The following is a 25,915-nucleotide window of genomic DNA, read 5'->3' on the forward strand; positions in this document are numbered from 1 at the left end:
TCTTTACTGGGTGGGTGTTGAATTAAAACAGTTGTTGTTCATGGTGGTGAAAGGATGGGTGAGGCCCGTTAGTATAATCTTTCAACAGTGTAGTTGTAACTGGATTTTACAGACCTGTAATTTCTGAATTTCCCTCAAGCATGACACGCATCAGTTTTATCACATCTCTGTTGTGTTCAAAGAGGGAAACTGTCAATATAACACAATCATGTCCTTTGACCAAAGACACTGTAACTCCTCTTGATCCTACACGTACATATTTTCCCCTGTGGGATTTAAAAATCTAAATTTATCCCCCACTGAAAGGTCTGCAAGTCACAACCATCAAACTGCTCAGTGTTGCTCAAGGCGACCTTTTCTTGGCAAGTACCCCCTCTGGCTCACTTCATAGAGAAAGAAGCTTCTAAAACCCGTTGGTGTAAGAAAACTGTTAGTGTTAGTGGTGGGAAGACAAGATAAAATGTCAGCAAAGATCTGAATCTGAACAGAACACACCATAAAAAGTCATCATAAAAGTCTGTGGACACAGCCCTCCAAAACACAAGTAACTGAAGATTCATAAGTGAGGAATCCCACTCAGATTCATAAACAGTTAAAGAATAAATTCAATGAGCCCCATTTGAATCCTGGAGATATAAACAAATAGTGTAACATATAGGTAAGAATAAATAGATATGAAATCAATAACCATAGATTAAGACACGGAACCTATGAACTGGTGAAATATTAAATCTTAATTTAAATAGTATTTCAAACTTTCTAGCCAATTTTGTGAAAAGTGTCTTGTGAAATAATTATTCTCGCATTTTAGTGAGTCATTCATAACAAGCTGACCATAGTCAATTATTTCTTTCGCTGTTAATAAAATAGACAAATCCTTTCACCCAGTAGAGCTCACAGCTTTAGTGAGCTGCACACGACCAACGCTGCTAACGTCCTAATCTGACTGCAAACAACCATTATAATTATGTGTTGCATTTTGTCCATATCTGTTTTTAAGACGATTTATTTCATATAATTGTGTTTGCTCAAAATAAACCGCCAACAACATAAGATGCAATAAACTGCATGGCTGTGGAAACTAAAGTAGAGCGTGGAGCATGAAGTGAGGCAGTGCTCTCTGGCAGCGGCGCGTCATGAAGGGAAGGTATTGTTCTCTGCCACCTTATAAACAATTATGATCCAGTCGCAGTAGAGTTTGAGGCACCATTGATTCAGTAAACCACAAACCCCGTCATTCGTACCTGCTGATGGGATAACTGAAGCATTCTGTCTCTAACTGTGTTTGTAGGAGCCGGGGCCAAACCCTAAAGAGCAACAACCGCATTATCAAGTGCAACAGTAGAACTGGCTCTAGTTCAAATAGAGACGGTGATCAGGATGGCACAAACAAGAAAACAAAGCATATGTAGCTGTGGGTGTTTCTGGAGCTGGTACAACTTTATGACTGTTTGATGTGAGGAGTTTATGGAAAATCACATTATGGAGAAATAAACAGGGAGATAATGCAAATGAAAAGGAAGTTCATTTATTGTTTTATGGTGTTTTTTTGTTTGTTGTTTCATTTTGCAGCAAGAGCCACATCGATTTGGGTCCCGGGCCAGTGCACAACTAAGCCATCATGCTGCAGTCATTTTAGTGTTGCCATTGGTCAGTACTCATGCCCCATGTCACCCTTTCATCAAGTGTCCATGTGCATGTTGGTGACATAGTGAGCCCTTTGAGTCCAACAGGTTCCATCTCCGCCTGTTGCAGCTACCCTGCCGTCTCATACCGGGTGAACAAACTGGTACACCAGTCTCTGAGACACGTCAGGCTTGCGGATGATGCCCTTCTTGTAGTACTGACGTATGGAGCGGCTCAATTTGTCATAATTCATAGCAGGTCGGTTCTTCCTGAGTCCCCAGAGCCTTGCAACATGAGCCGAGTCTTCAATTTTAAAAATACCTGAAGGAAAGAAAGGAGATTCATGACGGAGTGCCACAACAGTTACATGACACATCTTATTCAGGGACATTCAATGGACAGTATTATGTATTTCCCAGTTTGGGATCATTAAACTATATCTATTTATCTAGTCGCCGCTCATGTGCAGATTTTTATTTTTATTTAAATCAATTGCCCCTTTGAGATCAACATCTTTTTTCACAGGTGTGGCATGAGTTTCTTAGGGACAAATTTCCAAAATATAAAAGTGTATATTAAATAATGAATATATATCAGACGACTGTAGCTTCAAGCAATGTTCACAGAAGTGAAACTGCTAAATGACAGATTTTAAAACAAGGCAGTGGTTCATCAAAACATGCTAATGCTGCATCTCAAAGTTATTCAGAGCAGTGAACTCGACACTCAGTAACACTGGTAGAAGTTGAAATATCAGCTTGTGTGAAGGATGAGATAGTTGGGATATCAATATATCTGTATTTGCCAAGATTCATTCATTCATTTGTTCATTCATTCATTCATTAATCGTCAGTACTCGCTTCTTCCACTGTCAAGAGGTTGCTGGAGTCTGTCCCAGCGGATTTGGGGCGAGAGGCAGATTACACCACATGGAAGACAGACACACACTCACACCTACGGTGAATCTGAGACCGGCCAGTTCACCTGAAGCGCATGTTTTTAAGGGTTGGAGGAAGCCGGAGAACCCAGAGAGAACCCACGCAGACACGGGGAGAACATGCAAACGCCACACAGAATGGGATTCAAACTTGGAACCGCCTCGTTGTGCAGCGACAGCGCTACCCACTGTGCCACCATGCCGCCTTATTTGTCAAGATTTAAATCTTAATTTTTGAAACTTGAGACAAATCATCTTTTTCTGAGAAGTTTTTCTTTATTTTTAATTCTGAACCTCATTATTTTTAGATTAGAACCAACATATTTTATGATTTTGTGACAAATAAAACATTTTTTTCTGCATGAACAGATGATTTCAATAGGATTAGACCATTTTTTGCCTGAAATCCAGTTTTTGTATCTTTATCTTAGCTGAGGCTTTTAGCAATGCACCAAAAAAAACAAGGTGGATGCATCAAAAACTGGAAAGTACTCCATAACTTCTCTGAGTGAAGAGACAAATCTCAACATGATAGAGAACACACAGTTTATTTAATGTGTGAGTTCTGACATCAGTAAAATCAAATCAAAATTAATTTTCATTTGAAGAGCTGAGAACATTTAAAATGTCATTTTGTGTTTAACCGGTTTAAGCAGAGAAGATGACCAGTGATAAGAAGTGTGACCGTTACTAAAGGTCATTGACCTGTGAGATGGACAAATACTTGGCACAGCTGCAGTAAAAGACAATTATATACAAATTTATTATGCTAAAATGTACTTCTCAAAGGGAAACCAATAAAACCGGCACTATATATCTAAAAGCATCGGATACATGTCTCAAATAGAAACACTGCACGTACCTTTTTCTTTATTGAGCCACCGGATGCAGCGGCCATAGCTGTGAGGTTTCAGCAGCAGCTCTCTGAGGAACTGCCACAGATGGATGGGCTGACCCGAACAGGAGGAATCGGCCTCGGACCAAAGCTCCTCAGCACCTGACAGCAAAGAAAGCCACAGCAAAGTGAAAACACATTCGTCAAACTGTAGGGAACAGGCAATGGCCTCAAGATATAAGAACTCAGGTGTGTGGAGCAGAATGCAGACAGACTTTAATGATCCCAAACTGGGAAATTCACAGTTTATGTGCATGAAAATAGATGTAGTAATTATTATTCTGTTACATAGCAGACCTGTGTGTAGATTTAGTTTTATGAATTATAGTTTATTGTTGTCTTTGCGTGTCAGGTTTTGGAAACCAAACCTACCAGTAGTCTTGGTTTCTCCTACTGAACACCTCTCTTTCATCCAGGCAGCTGCAGAGAGAAGAGAGACAACCACTGGAATGAAAGTGTTTCGCTTTAAATTGTTTAGTTAAAGTTTTTTTTAAATCTATATTGTGTTTCTTCTTTCAAACCTGAGGTTCATTTACATAATATTTTATTATTATATCTGTTTCAGTGAACCCAAAATAAAACACACACCTGATTTCCATATGTCCAAGTGCGCATGAAGTGTGTCTCCACACTGCGGCGAGCGATGACGAAATTCCTCCTCGCTCATGGTGCACAAATCTTTTCCGGTCAGCTCCTGGAAAGCCTTTCCTGCGTGGGGCAACCTGTAGAGATGCTCGGTCCACAGCAGCCACTTCTGGACGTTCCCCGTGTTCCACTCCATGGGATCTACAGCAACAAACCAAAGACGGGACACTTTGAGCTGCAGAAAAAGACCTTTTTCAGTGTATTTTTTATGGTGTGATTGGCCTCAAAATGGACCACACTAAGTGTTTTTCTTTTATGTATTTTGTTCTACCACTTTATCTCAGATGACAGGATTAATAGATTTATGACAGCCAGAAGCCGAGTAATACATTATGCTTCCTCTGTTTGCTTTTTGAACAGGAGACCTCGCCCTTAAAACTGTGTACACGTCTGACGGTAACAGAGAATCACCACTGTCACAGTCACCGGAGCGCTGCATGCAAAGGTCAGGATTAAACAGATCCTGGAGCAGGCAAACACAGATACGAGTCAGTTACGATATGACAAATCTGATCTGTCATCTTTTCTTGAATGTCCAAACAAATTAATGTTGATTTTAGGAGCCAAATCCAGTTGCTTATATATCACTGACTCAGTATGCCTTCGTATTTTTGTGTGTAAGCGTCTCGTGAAAAATGTGTGTGTACTTTTCTGCTTTGTTTCCTTTGTCCTTCAAAAGTTTAAGTACACCTGTCTTGATGATTTCAACAATAGGCGTGGTGGCAGAAAGCCTACCTGGGGTGATGTTGAGCAGTTTACAAGCCGTCTCTATGTCCTTCAGCACCTCTCCAACCACCATGCTCTGCACCTGCTCCAGAGAGCGCTCCTCCTCCTGCCCCTCCATCCCAGGAGAGAGTCCCTGCTCCTGGCTGTCAATGACGGGGCACTGCTCCGGCTCCTCCTGGGGTTCAGTGTGTGTCATGGGCATAGCAAGTGTCTGAGAGGCCTCTGACACTTTCACCAGCCAGGTGGAGTCTTCAGTTAGGAGCATGTCAAAGCAGGACAGGTAGAAGCCCGGCGCGCTGCGCTCCTGGGTTTCCATGTTCGATTTGGTCTCCCCTATGTCCCACAGCTCTCCAGTGACCCTGTTTCGCTCCAGGATGGCGAGGGAGTTATCGGTCATCCCGATTCGCGATCCATACCCTGAACCATCCGATAGACATCCCAAAGGATTTGACATAACTGGTTCCTGGAAGGAAAGAAGAAGGCAAGAAAAGTTAAATTCAATTCATGAGCCATGTCAACTCTGAAAAGCATTTTCAAAAGTTTAAACTTATGTGCAATTATTTTGACTAATCAAGAATCAATAGATACGTCTGTAACGTCCAGCACATCCACAGACGATTTGAAGGTAAAACAATATTTACATTTGCAGCCAACAGGAGTTTATATCAGGATTCCTGTCTCACAAAAATCTGAGACGTTGTCGAGGAAGCATCTCTGCTATCAAATTAACTTCATGCTTTCAAAATGCTCTACCTTCACCATCGGTTCCTTTTCTGCAATTCTTTAAGTTTTAAAGGAGCGACAGTTTTAGTGTCAGGAAAAACGCCATTAGAGCTCCTCTTTTCACGAGGAGACATGAGCAGAATGAGGTGAGCATTGGGTGATGGGCTATAAGAACACAAAACCTAATGGAGACACTAAAATGACCCTCAGCAGAATGAAAACACACACACAGCTAAACAGGCATGGGGGGGGGGGCAGGATGGATTTGACTGAGTCTCTTATTTGTGGGTCAGTGGCCCAGAATGCCTCTTGTCTCAGGGGTTCATGACTTGTATTGAGACCTGAAGCAGCTCCGCCGCCTGCTTTTGCTTTCAAGGGGCCGTCTTTGCAGACCTTCGTCTCCACTGTCAGCTGGAGTTTTTAATCAAGTAAGATAATGTGGAGAAAAGCGTACACAAAATGATTAGGGCTTCTGCTTTATGAAAACCTCACTGCTTCATCATTTCCAGGAAACTGCTCTTTTATGGATGTCAGCTGGTAGCACATGTGTTGCAATCTCAGGGTAAAGTCACACATGGTGCTTATTATGTGTAGCCACTACAGCTGGCATATGGGAGAGGAAACATCAGGTTATCTGAAGCTGATGCCACAGCGGAGGTAAAGTGTTGCCACAGATGTTCAAGGTGAGGCGATATTTGTTGAGACATGAAGAGAGTTAAGTCTCATAAAATGTGTAACATGATACAGTAGACCCCCCCCACACACACACACACACACACACACAACAACAATATCATTTTAATCCAAGTGATGTTAAAATGAAATGAAAAATAAAACTTGAGATAAAAAATTTGCAAAATTTGTCAGAAAAGTGAATAAAAATATACTTTATGCTCCCAGGATACCCTTTTCTGTTTTCCTTATCATTGTGAACTTTCTGCCTTGACTTTAGCTGCACATTTTTTTACGCCGCTCTCTATGAAGCTTGTAATCACAGATCAGAGCGTACATCTCAAATGCATCACATTACACTTCTTTTATTCAGTAGTGGAAATACACTAAAGTGGAAAAGAAATATTTTCCCTTTAATTTTCCCAGAAGTTGAATTAAGTTCTAAAAAAGATTCCCGCTGTAGTCTTTGGCCCCCGGCCCCCTGCTGTAACCCTCTTCCTTTTATCTTCAAATTTGCGGTAAACTATAACCCACTCTGCCTTCTTCACTCCAGTGGGGGGTCGGATTAAAAGTCATTGCTCCCCCAGCCCGGCTGCTGCGTGTCAACTGGGCTCTGTAACAGCTTGCGTTAAGCCCATTAGTAAAGCAAATTTAGTCGTTTTACCTTCTTCCAAAAGGAAGAAACAAGAAAGACACAAACACACACACCCTGGGGAGAGGGATTAGACTCTGACTGATCTCTAAATGAGTTTGGTCAAGACGCTGATATTCATTTCAGGAGCATTAGAGCTGGCTCCATTTATTCTGAAAAGTCAGATTTCTGCCACAGACGGGAGAGGACTCCTCCTCCATCCACCCTGGGAAAGATATTTCTTCTACACGCTTGGTCTCATTAACATGAACACACTGGCTGTTTAAAATGAGGTTTGTTCCATCAACTTCATATGTTTCACTTGACAAACACATAATTTGATTTGATGAAGAATTACTCAATAAAATTTAAACTAGTGTCAAAACTTTTTCTGTAAAATTGACTTAAATATGTTGTTATGCCTGCAATATCACTCAAACTCCCCACTTTGTGTGAATGAGGGGTTAAACGTTACAATCAATCTTCCTTAACATTAACCTGTTGGCCCATTTATCACCGTTCCTGAAACAATTATGTGACAGATGCAGGTCAAGTGTTTGGATTGAAGTTAATGAATATAGAGTGAAACAAGAAAAAAGTCGTGTTTATCCTGGATTATACAATCACACGCAGACAGGGAAAGAGGGAAAGATCGTCTGTGAGATTTCATGTAATAGTGTGTTCAGTTCATCTTCACACACACACACACACACACACACACACACACACACACACACACACACACACACACACACACACACACCATGAAAAGGTCTGTGTTGTTTGAGTGTGGAGTTTAAGGAGTGTGTACAGCCAGGCGTGACTGTTTGCCATGTGAGTGTTAAAAAGGAGATTTTTTTTCTTTTGTTATTGTTTCTCATGGGAAACTTGGACCAACGAAGGAAGTCATTGTTCCACCAGAAGGAAAAGGAGTTTCATCTTTGTGCTGAGCTCTTTGTTAAATATGACTATTGCTGTGGAGAAATCCTGCAGGCTGGAGGAAGTGATTAGGATCTGTGGATTGTTGTCTTTTATGGGGACAGCGATGTGTGCAGGTGTTCTTTTCACACTAGAAAGTTTGTTTAGGTACAGTCGCTCATTTATGAATCTCAAATAACAACTTTATTATTAGTATATTTCTAGTATAGTATATTTAGTATATTTATATTTTTTTTATAATTTTAAACTTCAAAACTTCCCATTCATTCATTTTTATTATCTTGTTATCTTTTACGTATCTATCCCTTCTACTTTTTTCTTTCTGTTCCTGGAGGGTACTCTTAGAAGACGCTGATGCTATCGACGAATCGTTCTGCAATGCTGCAGTCAGGTGCACTGGCATTAGGCCAGGACCTCAGGAAACACAAAAACAGCTGCAATGTGTTTCTATGTGAAACTGATTCTGTTAGATGGTCAAAGTTACAGTTATTGATACTGATTTGAAACTGTGATTAGACCTTTTCATTGGGGGAGCAGCACAGAGGCACCATATATAAAGCTGTCACCTGTTCTTTCAGATCCTTTGCAGAGATGGAGGAGATAGGGAGATTCTGTCCACGAAGCCTGAGGCATGTGTTGCTGCAGCTGGATTGAACGAGTCAGAACACCTGGAAGAACAGGTTTTTAAAAGAGTGATGTTAAAACATTTGTCCCAATCAGAAACTGGTTTAGAAAATACCTTTTGAACCCAGACATGGACAAAACTGTGCATCAGGGTGACAGCCAGTGACGTGCGATCATGAAAGAAAAAAATGAAAAATGGAAGAAATAAATTAAATGGTTATATTTATCCAGTGATGTGTATTATAAAGTTATTTTCCATTTAACGTCACCAGTTTTAGGTTATTTTTACTCAAATTTTCACAGTTACCACTGAAATACTGAGCAGAGATCTGCAGTGAGGCACCAGCCAACCGAACTTCACCATGGATTTAGCATTGGCTCGACTAGCTGTGCTGGTATGCTGTACAGTGAGCCCGTAATGTTATCTTTCCATAAGTCGCTATTAAAATGTTCAAACATGTTTGCTCTATGAACTCATTTCCATAGTTCAGCTAATGCATATAATTTTTTAGAGTGTTTTTTTTTTTTTGTTAACAACTGTATGTGTATAACGTCTTTCATGAGTAGAGCGGTCCTGAAGCAACTGGGAAAAGGCACAAAGTAAGTCACGCAGTTCTCGTGCCTCATGGTAGGGGGCGCTGGTGATCCTACGAATTCATCCGAGGATTCTTCTTCCTCAGCCGCAGAAGAAGTGACAGCAAACTATGATCTACAGTCAGCGAGTCAAGTACAGCCATTCATTTGTTTTCCGCTTGCCTTCCCTTACTATAAATGGAGGATTACACATCTCAACGCAAAAATGTTTTCCATGCTTTTGTTCAGAAGGAGCTGCGCATGGACTTCATTTATAAGTAATTGTAACATATAAACAAACATGTATGTAACAGCATAACGGTTTTTTTAATCAAATGTGCTTATTTGTGTGTTACAGTTTGTATGTGTATATAATTCTGCTATGAGACTTATAACTTAAAACATAACTCACTCACTGTTGCTAATTAATTGGTGAATAAGATAAACTGTAGGTTCGTATGTTTGTAAATCTAATTATGATGAAATCAGTGCTTCACCAGCCGTGAACCTCACCGCACGTCACTGGTGACAGAAAAATCAGGAGTGAGAAATTCCACTTGTTCATCTTCATGTTTGTGAACAAAAGCACAAAGCCAAGGTTCATCTCAATCTTGAAATTGTTTTGAAAAAAATGTATCCAAAGGGATTAAACATGAAAAAAAGGTGTTTCCATGGTGAAAAATAGTGACTGACCAAACGTCAGTAGAGTGATAAGGGAGCATAAAATGAGTAAATGCACATCCATTTATCCATTTTCTTGTAGACGCAATCATCTCATCTACAGCTGCGTATCAGCCTTGTAGGTGTCTGTTGGTGTCTCACAAATCATGGGTGAAAGACAGGGTACACCCTGGATTAGATGCCAGCTCAATGGTGGGTCACATGAAAGTCAAAAAACCACTCACACTCAAACAATTGAACAATTTGATGCAACCTATTCACCTAAGCTGCACGTTTTTGGAGGTGGAAGGAAGCAGAGAACCCGGAGAGAACCCACGCAGACTCAGGGAGGACATGCAAATTCAGCACAAAAAGGATTCGAACTCGCGGAACCTTCTTACTGTGAATGGATAGCACTACCACTGTGCAACCATGCTACCTATCAAAGGACCATAAAATAATAAAACATTAAATAAATGTAGACAAGAACACATCCAATGATATCATCTAGCTGCTTTTCTTCTTTTTTTTAAAAAAAATTTGAATTTACTTTATTGATCCTCTGTAGTGAAATTGTTAATTTCACTCTATGCACTAAAATCAGCAAATTGCACAAGAGCAGTGAAAGAAAAGGGGCATTACTTCAAAGTTAGGTGGAAACTCTGAGACTTCAGAAGAGCTTTATTTCCCTTCTTGTCAGGGAGCGGGGGTTTTAACTTGACTCAACTGATCTCCTCATTCTAACACAAATGGTCAGTTCAGCTGAATATATGCTTACAGAGGAAACAATCTGAAAATGACAGTTGTTATCACTATTATTTCTGTGTCGTGGATTGAGTGGGTCTGTCCTTAGACTGCAATAGTGACAACTGTTATTATTTTATTTTAATTTTATTATTACATAGGGCATAATAGTTTCTTATAAAAATTGATGTGAGACAGCAAATCCTTTATAAACTGAGGGAGGGATCTTTTCTGTAGAGTTGTATAGAAAATCAGAAAGGTTTTGGGCAAATGCTTTAAATAATATGTGTTTAGAAATCTCCAGGTCTGTATTTTTTTCGTAATAAATCTTTTTACAGGCTTTATCTCCTATCAAAATCCTGATCACTGGGAAATGTGCTGACTGGAGACAATAAATAAACTTTAATCAGGTCTGCCTTTCATAGTGATATACACGTATTTCATCTGATCTCAGATAACACATTTTTAACTCCTGACATTTCTCCTGACATTTCGATTAGAGTTTTTAAATAACGATGCTCAGATTGCATTATATGTATATTTTGAGCTTTACTGTAACTTTTACTGTTATGGAGACCAAAATTCTTCTCAAACTCAAGTACAGTCATTAAAAGAAAAGGATTACTATTCTCCTGATGATATGATTCTATAGCAGTCTGCTTCCACAGAAGATGCTCCTAATTGTGTCAGACAGAGGAGATACCTTTTTTTTTTTCATCTTCCCATTACATTTAAGAAGTATAAAATAATCCTGTGAACAAGCAAACAAAGTCTGTATTTAGACACATCACATATTTAGGACAGGTTTAATATGTTCTTACCAAGGAAGAGATGTTCTTTATTTGGATGGATGAAAGCTGATGCAGTGCAGTTCTGTTCTGATGAAGATGAAGGATGGATTTCCCCCCTTACAGACTAACCCTTCACTCAGACGGGATGCCGGGGCACCACCTGAGGACAAAGGTACAGCAGACAGCGGGCACCCTTCAATCTGTTTCCCCCTGGCTGACTGACTCTGAGCCCCAGCCTGAGGCCCTTTTGTTCTTTGGTACAATTACACTTAACCTGAGAGTCAGTGCCTAAAGCACAACTGCAAACTAAACTGAGTGGAAGCACCTGCTGCGGGTGTGAGCAGTCAGAGAAGCAGAGGGGGTGAGCGCCTGTGTCCCTGTGCAAAGGAATTCCAGCACCATTGGCTGCAAATGATATTTATACGGCAGTTGTGTTTACTCACACACACAAACCTGTGTGTGTGTGTGTGTGTATGTGTGTGTGTGTGTGTGTGTGTGTGTGTGTGTGTGTGTGTGTGTGTGTGTGTGTGTGTGTGTGTGTGTGTGTGTGTGTGCCAAGACTTCAGACCTCTTTAAACACCAGTATAGTTGACCTCAGTGTTTAGGTGACAGACAATTGAAAGTGATAAAAGATTAAAAATAAGGAGTCGATTTAAAAACCTTTTGATGAACAGAAGAAATGCAGAAACAAATCACCTGCAGCCACAGCAAATAAAAAGCAGGAGATTTTGTTTGAAAGGCATAAATCAAAAGGTGCTTCAGATTGTAATATCCATTAGAAATGATATGATAAAGTAGCCTTTAACATGAATTATGATGAAATAAAATGCTGTTAGATGGAAGTATTAAGACCATATAATGAAATAATTATTTTGTGATGGGAAGATGGAAAGAGTACTTTGAAGAGTTGATGAACGTGGAAAATGAGAGAGAACAAAGACTAGAAGAGGTGACTGTTGTGGACCAGGATGTAGCAAAGATTAGTCAGGATGAAGTGAGGAGGGCATTGAAGAGGATGAAGAGTGGAAAGGCAGTCGGCCCTGATGATATACCTGTAGAGGTTTGGAAGTGTCTAGGAGAGGTGGCAGTAGAGTTTATGACTGTTTTGTTCAACAGGATCTTAGATAGTGAGAAGATGCCTGAGGAATGTAGGAGAAGTGTGCTGGTGCCCATTTTTAAGAACAAGGGAGATGTGCAGAGTTGTGGCAACTACAGAGGAATAAAGCTGATGAGCCATACAATGAAGTTATGGGAGAGAGTAGTGGAAGCTAGACTAAGGGCAGAAGTGAACATTTGTGAGCAGCAGTATGGTTTCATGCCAAAAAAGAGTACTACAGATGTAGTATTTGCTTTGAGGATGTTGATAGAGAAGTACAGAGGAGGCCAGAGGGAGCTGCATTGTGTTTTTGTAGATCTGGAGAAGCTTATGACAGGGTGCCCAGAGAGGAACTGTGGTATTGTATGAGGAAGTCTGGAGTGGCAGAGAAGTATGTTAGAGCGGTGCAGGACATGTATGAGGACTGTAAGACAGTGGTGAGGTGTGCTGTAGGTGTGACAGAGGAGTTCAAGGTGGAGGTGGGACTGCATCAGGGATCAGCTCTAAGCCCCTTCTTGTTCGCTGTGGTGATGGACAGGCTGACAGACGAGGTTAGACAGGAATCTCCATGGACTATGATGTTTGCAGATGACATTGTGATCTGTAGTGAGAGCAGGGAACAGGTGGAGGAGAAGCTAGAGAGGTGGAGGTTTGTCCTGGAAAGGAGAGGAATGAAGGTTAGCCGCAGTAAGACAGAGTACATGTGTGTGAATGAGAGGGACCCAAGTGGAAGAGTGAGGCTACAGGGAGAAGAGATCAAGAAGGTGGATGATTTTAAGTACTTAGGGTCAACAGTCCAGAGCAATGGAGAGTGTGGAAAAGAGGTGAAGAAGCGTGTCCAGGCAGGATGGAACGGGTGGAGGAAAGTGTCAGGTGTGATGTGTGATAGAAGAGTTTCAGCTAAAATGAAAGGAAAGGTGTACGAAACTGTGGTGAGACCAGTGATGTTGTTTGGTCTAGAGACAGTGTGACTGAGGAAAAGACAGGAGACAGAGCTGGAGGTAGCAGAGATGAAGATGCTGAGGTTCTCTCTGGGAGTGACCAGGAAGGATAGGATCAGGAATGAGTACATCAGAGGGACAGCACATGTTAGAGGTTTTGGAGATAAAGTCAGAGAGGCCAGACTGAGATGGTTTGGACATGTCCAGAGGAGAGATAGTGAACATATTGGTAGAAGGATACTGAGTTTTGAACTGCCAGGCAGGACAGGGTTAGATGGAGGCAACTGATTCGCTGTGGCGACCCCTGCAGGGAAAAGTGGAATGGGAAAGAAGAATGAAATAATTATTTTAAATTTTTGCAGACATGTCTATACTGTGTAAATGTTTAGCCCATCATCTTCTTTATTCTAAAATAGCTTCAGTGGACAAACTCCACAGTCCTTATTTGGGTTTGGCCATTTGGACAAAATGAGTATCTTTGTTTAATTTTGACTTTTTGGTCCCATGTGTGATATTTGTGCTTCAGCTTTAAGTTCCTTTCCCTGAGCCATCATGTGGGAAAATAATTTTTGTCCAGGCAGTCTGGCCGGTAGTCATGCCGGCCAGACTGCCTGGACAAAAATTTGACTCAATACTGGACAAAAATTTGACTCAATACTGCCACCACATGGTTTGGCATGCTTATAGCCGTCTTCGAAAACGCACTGATGAGTCTACGTGTGGACGGAGATTTTCTTGAAAACGCTGTCATGTGGATGCGAATCGTTTTCGATGCGTTTTCAAAAAGTTGCGTTTTCAAAAAAATCCGTCATCGTGCGGACGGGTCCTAAGATGGCAAAGTGATCAAGTGTTCAGGTTTCCTTGATGAAGCTCAGACTGGCCTAATTGACATAACAATAGGGCCGTTCACAGCTGACTAAAGGTACTCACAGTCATGAATGCTCTTGCTAGTGGACGGATAGTGCAACTACAGCCACTAGTTTTTTTAAATCTATTTCTATTTTTTTATTATATGCTCCTTATAGTCCAGTGCACCTTATATAAGAAGACAATTATAAAATAAACAATTCATTAAAGGTGTGCCTTATAATCCAGTGCGCCTTATAGAGCAGAAAATACTGTAATCTATTTGACAGCTCTCTAGTAGTAGTTATACTGAATAAGTGAAAGTTACTAAAAACAAGTAGACTAGAACTAAAACAAACTAAAAGCAAAACATAACAAAAGATAGCAATGCATTACATAAATATGTAATGCATTGCACATGATCCATGTGAGATATTAGTGGGACATTCATGATTACTGAATATCCATCTGTCCATTTTCTACCACTTTTATCCGCTGGTGTGGGTCACGGGGAGCTGGAGCATATCCCAGCTGGCTTAGGGCGTGAGGCAGGGGAAACTCCGGGCGCAACGCCAGTGCACTGCGGTTACTGAATATGAATAATGAATATTTCTGTTTTCAGGTCAGTTTTTATCTCTTTGTTGATCCTCCACTAGTGTCAGCCACAGACACAAATATAATGTCAGACAACTCTTCCTATGAGGAAACTGCTCTCCCTTACTTCATGCTCCAGTAACTGGGAAACGGCTGGGGAAAATGGAACCAGCGGCTTCCCTGTCTGCATGCCAAAAAATACTGATGTCTCAGGAAATCAGATCCTGGATCAGGGATTAAGATTGTTTATAGAGTAAATTTGCATCATGTTTGGTAATCTTGATCCGTGTGACTCATTAAGATATCTAGCCAACACTTCAGACCATTACAATGGATCCTTCGTAATCTCTGAGATCTTTCTAAACACAGAACAAGAACACAGAACAAAAGATGTAGCAACTGACAGGATCAAATATCTAACATTTACAGTCAAAATAAATATTTATAGTACAACAGCTGCTACAACAACTCCGACTACTTCTTCATCTCTCTTGTCAAAGCAGAGGACCGTCCATCTTGTGTCTTTGATCTGCTGAAGCTTTCTGGCTGTCAAAAGGCCATTTTGGTTTCAAATACAGACTTCGATATAATTTCTGTTGCCATTTGGCACCACATTAATACAATTGCCTTGACAACTACAACTAATAGATTATGATGAGAACTCCTGTCTGACTTTGAATCTGTCTGTGAGATGTTACTTTTTTATTCAAGGACCTTTGTTAATCGGCATCCAGGAGGCATCCTGAACAGATGCCCAAGCTCTACTCCGAGGTCCTCCCTGGTGACTGAGCTCTTCACCCCATCTCTAAAGGTGAGCCCAGCCACTCCACGGAGGAAATTCAAGTCCCATGCTGTTGACTGGCACCCAATCCACACTGAACCCCTCCCTTCAGTTCTCTCGGCAGGCGGTGAGTCCACCGGAGAAATTGAAAACAATATCAATTTTGAAAAATTAGACCTCTGAAATGCTCTTTCGGATTTGTCTTTCTGTCAAGCCATGGTGCCATGGTATCATTGTCATCTCTAATACATTTTAGTGAGTAGCTTTCAATGATTATATTTTGAACAGATAAAGATTTTTTCGGTTCAAATATTTTGTCATTTTATAGTTTTGCTGTTCATTATAATTATTTATTTTTTTCCATTGCTTCAGGAGCAGTTATATAATCTTTATATCCAGCTTTTTGTTTTTTACAAACCATCAGTGCTTGAACACAAATTTCACAGTGACATTCGTATATAAGTAATGTAACAGATTTTATTGATGCAAAGCGTTGCCCATGTCCTCTTGCAGTGGCATTAGTATTATCTATGTTGTGATTATAGTTATACAGTAACCATATTTACAGACTGGTAGTGGTTTTAAAGTCTTATTGAGTACTACAATTAAGAAACAAATAATTAATTATTTTAATATTACACGACTGTAAAATCAAAAGTAGACATTTGATATGCTTTGATTGTAAATATCGGACAAAGTAAAAAACTTATTTTGGTTGAATCTATTATGTTGGCACAATTTTGTGTTAGAATGCACGTAAGCAATGACGTCAATCAGGAACAATCTATGTACTCTGTCTCTTAGATTAAAGACAATAATGTAAAAACAAAAAAAAGTATTTCTCTTTTATTTACTCTACATTAATTCACACTACAGTCTTATGTCAAGACCCCATAATCTGGCTTTTAAAGCCTATCGTGCCTTTATCAGTAGACTCAGTGAAACTTTCCATTATTCCAAGTACTTCCTGTGCATATAGGCCAAAAACGTCATGTTAATATTATGCTTTTATGTTGGACAAACTGAATAAGGTGTCGAGACATCTACTTTCCACACAAAGTTCCATACTACATAAATTGTGACAAAACCATGAAAGGGCAAATTGGTCTTGTCTTCCTTCTTTGTTTTTGTTTAGTTTTTTTAAAAACATAGAGTACATAAGGAAATGATATTCAGGTTACATCGTAATAAGGTTTTATAAGGTTCCTGTGTCCGTTACACTGATTACCCAACTCTACCTACACCGCCAACATGCCTGCATTTAAGTTTGTATGGGTGATTTCAGGACTAACCATAGCAACTACAGTAAACAAGCATGTATCCAGATCTCTATCGCTGCATTGTACTTCAGAATGTTGACTTACATTTTAATGGACAAACTGTCATCAGTGCCACATCTCACCTCTGCACCAGCTGTGTTAACTGAGAGCTCAGGAAGTTTAACCACAATTGTAGAAACTGTGTTTTTGTCTGTTTGCTGACTGTAAATTGATGCATTGTAATGTGGAAAGTGTTTCACATTGTGCAATTTGAGTTTGAACAATGCGGCCCAAATTAAAAGCATCAGAATAAAAGCCTGATTTCTTGAAAAAACATAACAACGGTAATCCACAACAATATGAGCACTTTAAACATACTGTGTGGCCAATCTCTCCCCTCTAATCTCACTTCTCATTCAGAATGTGGTTTCTTAAGTGGACAGTCCACTGATAGCATTTTGCTAAATACTGATGTTTCTTTCTGTTTTGTTGCTGTATTCTTTTATTCCCTGTACAGGAGCTGTGACTTTTGATATGATTAGCCACACAGTCTGAATGGAGTGATTGTGAGATACAGAGAGGGCGTGCACAGACGACGTCAAGACCTCTGAGCCAGAGTGTTTGTAGACACACCAAACCAAACCGTGAGAGATGATGAACTTTCATTCCACATTTCAGTAGAAAATTGTGTGTTTCATTTAGATATACAGGATGAGTATTAAGGCGTGTTAAATAACTAAACTGTGTTGTTTTTAAAATTGAAAGAAGAGGCTGTATGAACAGAAATCATTATAAATCTTTATGAAGCCAAAACTTGTTTGCCTTCAGCCTAACCTTTATCCAAAATTTGCATGGCAGTTCCTTCCAATTCTGTTGTACCTTTTTCCTTGGCTGAAGGACAGAATTCTCATGGATGAAAGATAATGAATCAAGAGAAGCAGTGGTCTGGTTGTCAAATATAAAACCACAATTGTTGCACTATGATCTTGAAATGAGTAATGGTGCAGGTGTCGATGCTGTAAACAGGTGCCAGTGACGCACCTGAGCTGTTTTAACATAGTTAAAGCAATATTTGGATTAAAGGGTGTCATATCGTTCAAGTGTTTTCTCAGTTGGATACAGCAGCTCTTCCTAATGTTTTTGGGGACAATAAGAGAATATATTCTGGAAATATGGAAATAAGGATTCTGCTGCTTCAACTTTATGCCAGGTGTGTTTCAGGACGAAATTTTCACAGCTGATGAATTACTGAGCTTAAACTGCAACTGAACCCAACAACTATGTGTTTTATATAGGTATATCAATTACTTTTTCTTAAAAAAGAAAAGGAAGAGGTTTATTGACTGTAATGAATTCTAAGTCAACGTTGCTCATCATAAATGCAGTTTGAGATCAAGTGACTGAACTTTTCCTGATAATCCACTTCATCAGCTGGGAAGATTTCCAAGAAATGATGTTGCTTATAAAACAGCTACCGCAACAGAGGCCTGCCCAAACATGCATGTTGTCACTTGTTGATGAAGACAGATTTAACCTATTAGAACAGCCAAAACAAATGTACACATTGCTTATTGTCAGTATATTACAATAAAATGATCTCTTACTTATTATAAGATGCTGAAGATGATTTAGTCAATCAACTTCATTGATGTGCACTCATTCTAGACTGATTCCAGCTACATTTCAAAGACCAGACATGTAATCAACATAAGGAAGCTGTGAACATATTTCACTAAACATCCCGATAAGAGCAGTTAAATATCCCAGTAGTGTTTACTGGCTCCAGGCTGTCCTCGCCAAACTCTACGTGTGATTTCCTCTTCTTTCATGGAAAATGGACAGATGGTACGTTTCCAGTCAAAAAAACCCCCCATGTGGTTACAATGGAGATCTGAAAAGGATGTATGCATTATGGTAAATAATAAATTGGAAATGTATGGATTTTAAGGTAATAACCAAATTTTGTGGCACAACTATTAGTAACCATAGTTTTCACATTAAGTAGTTCAAATTTGACAGTTCATAATATTTACCCTCTTTCAGCTCTGTTTTGGTTTCTACGAACTCTTGATAATCATTTCTAGCTCCTTTATCCATTAAGTGCTCTGCTATGTTTGAATTTGATATGTATTTTTGTGAAACTACAGTTAGCCAATAGCTATGCTAAATATTTACCTTTTGAGATAAAGATTTTAAAGACAAAGCTCGTCATAATCTCCATATAGAAAAACTTTGACACGAGATAGAGACCAGGCTCCTGAGTATATAAAACAGTAAAACTTGGCACATAGACCAGTTAAAACATAAAAATATTGACTATGGGCCCATTACTGGACTATATATTGGATATCGTATAAATTACTTTGCACTTTTTTTGAACTGGAAGATTTTGAATGATAAAATGATCTGGGACTGAAGCATTTTTTATTTAACTTGTGTAAATGATCTGCCACCATTCAGTCTTGTCTGAGTTCATTATCCCCTAAGCGATGCCTTCGGTCTGGTTCATGGCGGTCACCTTTATGATGCCCTCAGTGCTCCCCGCCCAGACAAATAAAATCCCTAATCTAATCACAGGGATGGCATCGAGGCAGCCAGGAACTCCATCAACCAGATGGTGTATGAAGACATGTGGCTGCTTCCTGTCTCCATTACTGACTGCACCATCTGATTCCACCAGACCCACTGTAAAGTTTTTGCATTATAGGGAACTGAGTGAATAACCTCGTGTCACCTTTCTAAACAATTCCTCATTTACTGTATTCAGATGTTCTAAAATCACAACTGTGTTGACATGCTTGTATCACATGACATTCAATATGCATGACTGTGGCAGAGACTATCTGGAGAGATTTTTTTTTTTTTCAATTTTGACAAATAAAGACCAGAAGACAAAATGTTGAGAGTAGACATTTTAACAGTGATTCTTTAGCACAGATTAAATCAGATGTAGGCTTTTGTTCTCTATATATTTTTACTGATTATAAAAATCCTTTGCTTCTCGACACTGATGATGACAACAATATAGAATAACTCAACAATATTATGTGTCGTAACTTACATTCATCTTCACAAGCAACTGCCCACCTTTGTTTTTCATTCCCACTTGTGCTGCTCAAGCAGCGTCTAATTAAATGCCCTTTGACTTAACAGGAATGATGAGCAGTTATCTATCATTAACTACTCAAACTTGTGCCCTAAAGTGCAATGAGAGATCATTGAAGTGATAAGAGGTTTGGACAATCCATGCAGAAATGAAAGTCAATATTTGTCCTCAGTCACCCTCTCACACGATGTCTACACAAGCCCCATTCAGCCATTCACGTAATCGCTTCAGTGCTCACCACCTGCATGCTGACACAGTCTCCTCACACACAAAAACACAGATACCACAGTCCTGTGCTGTCTCCACCCTGATGTTCATCCAACCGATATTGTTGACCTGTTTTGAAGACAGTCACGTAAATCAGGTATAAACTGTCGTGTGTGTTACTAAAGAATAATGGTCTTCACAACATTTCATTCCATTTGGCTGAGGAAGTTAAGTCCAAACACTGGAAACAGCAAGTACAAACTAAAACAGAGAAAAAATGATTTATATAACTCATTAATTTTGACCCGAGAGGAGTTTTAAAGTGTCAGGAGCCTTAAGACAGAAGCTTTACCCACACTACAGGTAACATACTTTGCACATTTGATTCCGGGTATATGACAATGGAACTCTATGAATGTACAAAGAGTGAACCCATCACTAAACAAATAGAAATTTAAACAATAGATAGCTTGTGTTTGTTCTTAACCTCTATCGGTATGGGGCTGACATCTGAATGGTTTGTTTAGACAATTAGTTGTAATATCAGGAAAAAGATAAAATTCTATACCAGATGTAATTTCATTTCCAAGGTCTTTTTATTTTCAATTCATACAATATATTTCTATCCAAATAATGAATGTGGAGCAGTTTATATTTTATATTCTTATATTTCTGAGATTGCTGTTTGGTAACATTATTGGTAACCACATATAAATTTTATGTGTTTAAGGGAGAGATGTATGACCCATTTTTGCTCTTAAGGCAGAAGGACTGTTATAATAAGCAGTACTGTACTAAAATAAGCGACTTGACGGATTTCATGTTTCAGGGTTATTGAGGAATAAATACACTTTAATAGCATTGACTTGACACATATTCGAGAGCACAGGAGAGAACAATGTTTTATTCATTTCTGTCACCAATTTAAATTGTAATGTGGCCCATAATAAATACAACTGACTTAGATGATATTTGTTGTTTTAACATTGCTTTCTTTTCCATTGGATAGTTTGCTTCCTAAACTGCTGTTACCCACTGCACCACCGAGAGACCCTAGGATTATGTCATTTGGTTTTTTTTGTTGGAATGTCCAATGATGCCCAAATTAAAGTTTCCACATACATTTTCTTCTTAGATTTCCTGATAATAAATAGAATCCATCTTACCTGCTATAACAGAACTGAGCAGTCTGTGATAAACCATATTATTTCATCTAAAATGAAAAAAATTAATAAAATGATTCAATTATCTAATTTAGCTTTCACTAAATACGTTTTTGTGATGTGCTTAATTTCTCAGTCATAGTTGAGTGGCAAGATATTTGATGTTATAGTATCTACTATTAAACTGAATGCAACATGCCCACTGTAGTTTTGTGCAACATGTGTATTGGAGGAACATACTGAGGTCTCTGGCAAAAAATTAACACTAAAAACCTTAAGGTTGATTTTGAATACAAATTGTCAAATAAATCAGGGTCTTCAAAGAATATTTTCATAGAGGTTGGCAGTAAAGTTGTGTTCTTAATTTGCTGTGACCATGCTTTTCATTCATTTATTAATCTTCTAAACCCACTTCATCCACTGTGGCGGGTCGCAGAGGGCTGGAGCCTATCCCAAACAACCACACACGCACACACTCACATCTACGGTAATCTGGGACTGGCCACTTAACCTAAAGCGCATGTTTTTGGAGGTGGGAGGAAGCCAGAGAGGCTGGAGAGAACCCACGCCAACACAGGGAGAACATGCAAACTCCACACAGAGTGGGACTGGAACCCGGAACTGTCTTGATGTGTGGCGACACCGATACCCACTGCGCCACCGTGCCGCCTGCTTGTAACTCAATTTGAAGCAGGTGACTCAGCCAAGACAAAATGTTCTGAGTCTTCTTCTTTTCCTTTCGGCTTGTCCCTTCAGGGGTCGCCACTGCGAATCAATTGCCTCCATCTAACCCTGTCTTCTGCATCCTCTTCTCTCACACCAACTACTTTCATGTCCTCCCTCATTACATCCATAAACCTCCTCTTTGGTCTTCCTCTAGACCTCTCCTAGACACTTCCAAACCTCTACAGGTATATATCATCAGGACCGACTGCCTTTCCATTCTTCATCCTCTTCAATGCCCTCCTCACTTCATCCTGACTAATCTTTGCTACATCCTGGTCCACAACAGTCACCTCTTCTAGTCTTTGTTCGCTCTCATTTTCCACGTTCATCAACTCTTCAAAGTACTCTTTCCATCTTCCCTTCACACTACAGGCACCTGTCAATAGACTTCTTCTTATTCTTCTTGTTTGGCCTTTGCTACCTCTACCTTCACCTTACGCTGCATCTCCCTGTACTCCTGTCTACTCTCCTCAGTCCTCTCAGTGTCCCACTTCTTCTTAGCTAACCTCTTTCTCTGTATACACTCCTGTACCTCCTCATTCCACCACCAAGTCTCCTTATCTACTTTCCTTCCAGATGACACACCAAGTACTCTCCTACCCGTCTCCCTGATCACATTAGCTGTAGTTGTCCAGTCATCTGGAAGCACCTCCTGACCACCCAGAGCCTGTCTTAACTCCTTCCTAAAAGTCATGCAACACTCTTCCTTTTTCAGCTTCCACCATTTCGTCTTCTACTCTGCCTTTGCCCTCTTCATCTTCCTCACCACCAGAGTCATCCTACACACCACCATCCTATGCTGTTTGGCTACACTCTCACCTACCACTACTTTGCAGTCACTGATCTCCTTCAGGTTACACTGTCTACACAAGATGTAGTCTACCTGTGTGCTCCTATCACCACTCTTATAAGTCACCCTATGTTCCTTCCTCTTCTGGAAGAAAGTATTCACTACAGCCATTTCCATCCTTTTTGCAAAGTCAACTACCATCTGTCCTTCTGCGTTCCTCTCCTGGATACCAAACCTGCCCATCACTTCCTCATCACCTCTGTTTCCTGCACCAACATGTCCATTGAAGTCTGCTCCAATGACAACTCTCTCACATCCAGGCATGCTCTGCATCACTTCATCAAAGTCCAACCAGAATTTCTCCTTCTCCTCCAGCTCACATCCAACATTGAACATCACACCTTCTATTTCTAGCTTCAGACTCACCACTCTATCTGACACTCTTTTTACCTCCAGGACATTCCTAACAAACTCTTCCTTCAAGATAACTCCTACTCCATTTCAGTTCCTATCTACACCATGAAAGAACAACTTGAACCCTGCTCCTAAACTTCTAGCCTTGCTACCTTTCCACCTGGTCTCCTGGACACACAGTATGTCTACCTTCCTCCTCTGCATCATGTCACCCGACTCTACCTTTTCCTGTCATAGTTCCAACATTCAGCGTCCCTATTCTCAGTCCTATACTCTTGGCGTTATTCTTCTCTCTCTTCCTACGAACGCACTTTCCTCCTCTCCTTCTTCGACCAACAGTAATCCAATTTCCACCGGCGGCCTGTAGGTCAACAGCGCCGATGGCGGTTGTTGTTAACCCGGGCCTCGACCGATCTGGTATGGAAGTCATAGGTTTGATTCACATCTTTGATTTGGCAAAAGTTTTATGCCGGATACCCTTCCTGACCCAACCCTCTGTATTTATCCGGGCTTGGGACTGGCACAATAAGACACTGGCTTGTGTCCTCTTGTGGATACATTACAAAGTGTTCTGAGTGTGGGACATGAAATCAGACATTCAGGAGTTTAATGAGAAGAAAATCCATCCGAAAACTGTCCAATGCAGAATGATTGGTGGATTTGACTTCTGACAGCGGCAGGGGAAAAAAAACCCTAATTGAGGAAGAAACTCCAGGCAGGACCCAGACTCTGGAGGGCGGTCATCCACCTTGCCTGCTGTTTGGGATAGGAAATACAATAGGTAGGGACAGGGCAAGGAAAAGAAAGAGAGACAGAGAGGGAGTGGCAGATAGGACAGATGGAATTGCAGTCTACAGTTTAAAGTTGAGCTCTCGTCACTGACAGGGAGGGCAGGATATTCAGGCCTTCAGATTTCTTGTCTTCCATACCTGTTCCCCATCTGTCAAGTAGAATCACATGGACAGTGGCAGTATCTTGCAACCATATGAAGTATCAATGTAGTATGAGCAAGAAATGCAAAGAAAGAAATACAGAAGCTCCTAAAGTAATTACTGCAAGTCCCTTTAACGAGAGAGACGGAGAAAAATACCCACAGCAGCCTAAGCCTATAGCATCTTTTCTAAAGGAATCCATGTTGTTGTCCCCCCCCACCCCCCCGATATTAGAAAAATCATCCCTACCATGCTTAGGCCCAATAATAAAAACTTCAGTTTTGTTAGTGTTTAGCTTCAAGAAGTTGTGGAGCATCCAAGACTTAATATCTCTGAGGCAAATCTCTAATTTAACTAATTGCTCAGATTTGTTTGTTTGAATTGATTAATATAATTGGATGTTGTCCACGTAACAGTGAAAATTAATGTTAGGTTTTCTTATAACACTTCCCGAAGGCAACATATAAAGTAAACACCGCCGGCCCCATATCAGATCCTTGCGATACGCCTCAGGTAACTCATTCTGAGGATTTATTCTTTATATGAACAGACTGAAATCGGTCAGATTAATGCTGAGTTTTTAATGCCCACTTCTTATTATAATCTCCAAAGAAGAATATTATGATCTACAATGTTGAACGCTACACTGAGGTCTAATAAAACTAAAACAGATAGAAGACCCTTATCTAATGCTATAAAAAGGTCATTTGTAACTCTTTAGCAGAGCAGTCTCCATACTGTAGTTTGTTCCAAAACCTGACTGAAAGTCCTCTCACAAATGACAAATATTCATTTAGCTGTTTGGCCACTGTGTTCTCTAGAATCTTAGATAGAAATGGCAGGTTGGAGATTGGTCTATAGTTTTTTAAAAGGAAGCTTATGTCTAGGCTTAGCGTCTTAAGAAGACTCGCTAAGAATTCTCTGAACTCCCCACAGTCCACTTTTTTGCCCTACCTGCCTGTTCCTACACCAGCTGAGACCTCCAGAATGCTGTTCTGAAGCTCTAGGCACCCGCCACCCTTTCCTGGTCTAGTCCTCCCTCATTTTTGAATAACCAAGCAGAACCGATCGAAGCACAAGACTGGGACAAACAGTCACCCGTCTGCACTTCTCCGCAGCTTTTTTCTGCCAAGCTTCATAAAAACTTCAAAAGACTCTCGAAACTGAAGCTCAGATCATTATACAGTACACACGTCATACATCAGAAAAGGATGACAGAAATATGAGGACATTGATATTTAAATGATGATAAAAAAAAATATAATGAAAAATGATCCACCAACAAATCCACAGCCTTTCCTTGGGTTTCAAATGCTGAAAGCCAAATGTATTTCTTTGGTTTCCATTTCTTTCATGTAAATGTTTCTTTTCAGTATTTGGGAAATTAGCATTAAAAATTCTGTCAACAAAAAGCAGACTCCTCAGGCATTGTAAAAAAAATTTAATATAAAAATCTGTCCCATTTTTCTTTTTTAAGGTAATAATTATCAGCTGCCTTATTCAGTGTTCAAGTAAGACAACATGCTGATATTTCTTTTGTATATTCCTTGAGTTGTTAATTTAATTTAAAAAGTATTGAAAAGAAATCGGGGCATCACGGTGGCGCAGCGGGTAGTCCTGTCACCGCACAGCAAGGCAGTTCCGGGTTTGCGTCCCACTCTGTGCGGGGTTTGCATGTTCTCCCCGTGTCTGCGTGGGTTCTCTCCGGGTTCTCTGACTTCCTCTCACCCCCAAAAACATGCGCTTCAGGTTAAAAATATCTACGTTCACTCCAGCCTCGGAAAACTCTGCTGCCATCCTGTCTGGTTGACATCACATGGTCACCTGAACGTAGAGGTTCAAGTGGAGGAAACAGAATAGAAAAACAACTCAGC

At 40.1% G+C, this 25,915-nt stretch overlaps 1 protein-coding gene across 2 annotated transcripts; it reads right to left on the bottom strand.

Annotated features, from left to right (window-relative positions):
- Window positions 1-1,534: 1,534 nt before the first annotated feature.
- LOC137595683 (SAM pointed domain-containing Ets transcription factor) lies at window positions 1,535-11,560 on the bottom strand. 2 transcript variants are annotated; one of them, XM_068315917.1, is made up of 7 exons: window positions 11,217-11,560; window positions 8,361-8,462; window positions 4,839-5,292; window positions 4,047-4,244; window positions 3,831-3,878; window positions 3,426-3,560; window positions 1,535-1,947 (listed from the first exon to the last, which is right to left on the bottom strand). In XM_068315917.1, exons 3-7 carry the CDS (start codon window positions 5,281-5,283, stop codon window positions 1,769-1,771), a joined length of 1,005 nt encoding a protein of 334 aa, XP_068172018.1. In that variant the 5' UTR covers window positions 5,284-5,292; window positions 8,361-8,462; window positions 11,217-11,560; the 3' UTR covers window positions 1,535-1,768. The 2 variants fall into 2 exon arrangements, with proteins under 2 accessions (XP_068172018.1, XP_068172020.1); XM_068315919.1 differs by having other exon boundaries at window positions 8,361-8,558.
- Between the last annotated feature and the right edge of the window lie 14,355 nt (window positions 11,561-25,915).

This window comes from Antennarius striatus, chromosome 5 (assembly GCF_040054535.1).
Source record: "Antennarius striatus isolate MH-2024 chromosome 5, ASM4005453v1, whole genome shotgun sequence".
Classification (NCBI taxonomy): domain Eukaryota; kingdom Metazoa; phylum Chordata; class Actinopteri; order Lophiiformes; family Antennariidae; genus Antennarius; species Antennarius striatus.

Bases quoted from the DNA above. Each gene is read 5' to 3' on its own strand.
- LOC137595683 (XM_068315917.1), bottom strand. From the start codon at position 5,283: ATGTCAAATCCTTTGGGATGTCTATCGGATGGTTCAGGGTATGGATCG. The intron at 4,245-4,838 runs GTAGGCTTTCTG...TTGTTGCTGTAG, and splicing joins ACTGCTCAACATCACCCCAG to ATCCCATGGAGTGGAACACG. The intron at 3,879-4,046 runs GTGTGTGTTTTA...TTCTCTCTGCAG, and splicing joins CTTGGACATATGGAAATCAG to CTGCCTGGATGAAAGAGAGG.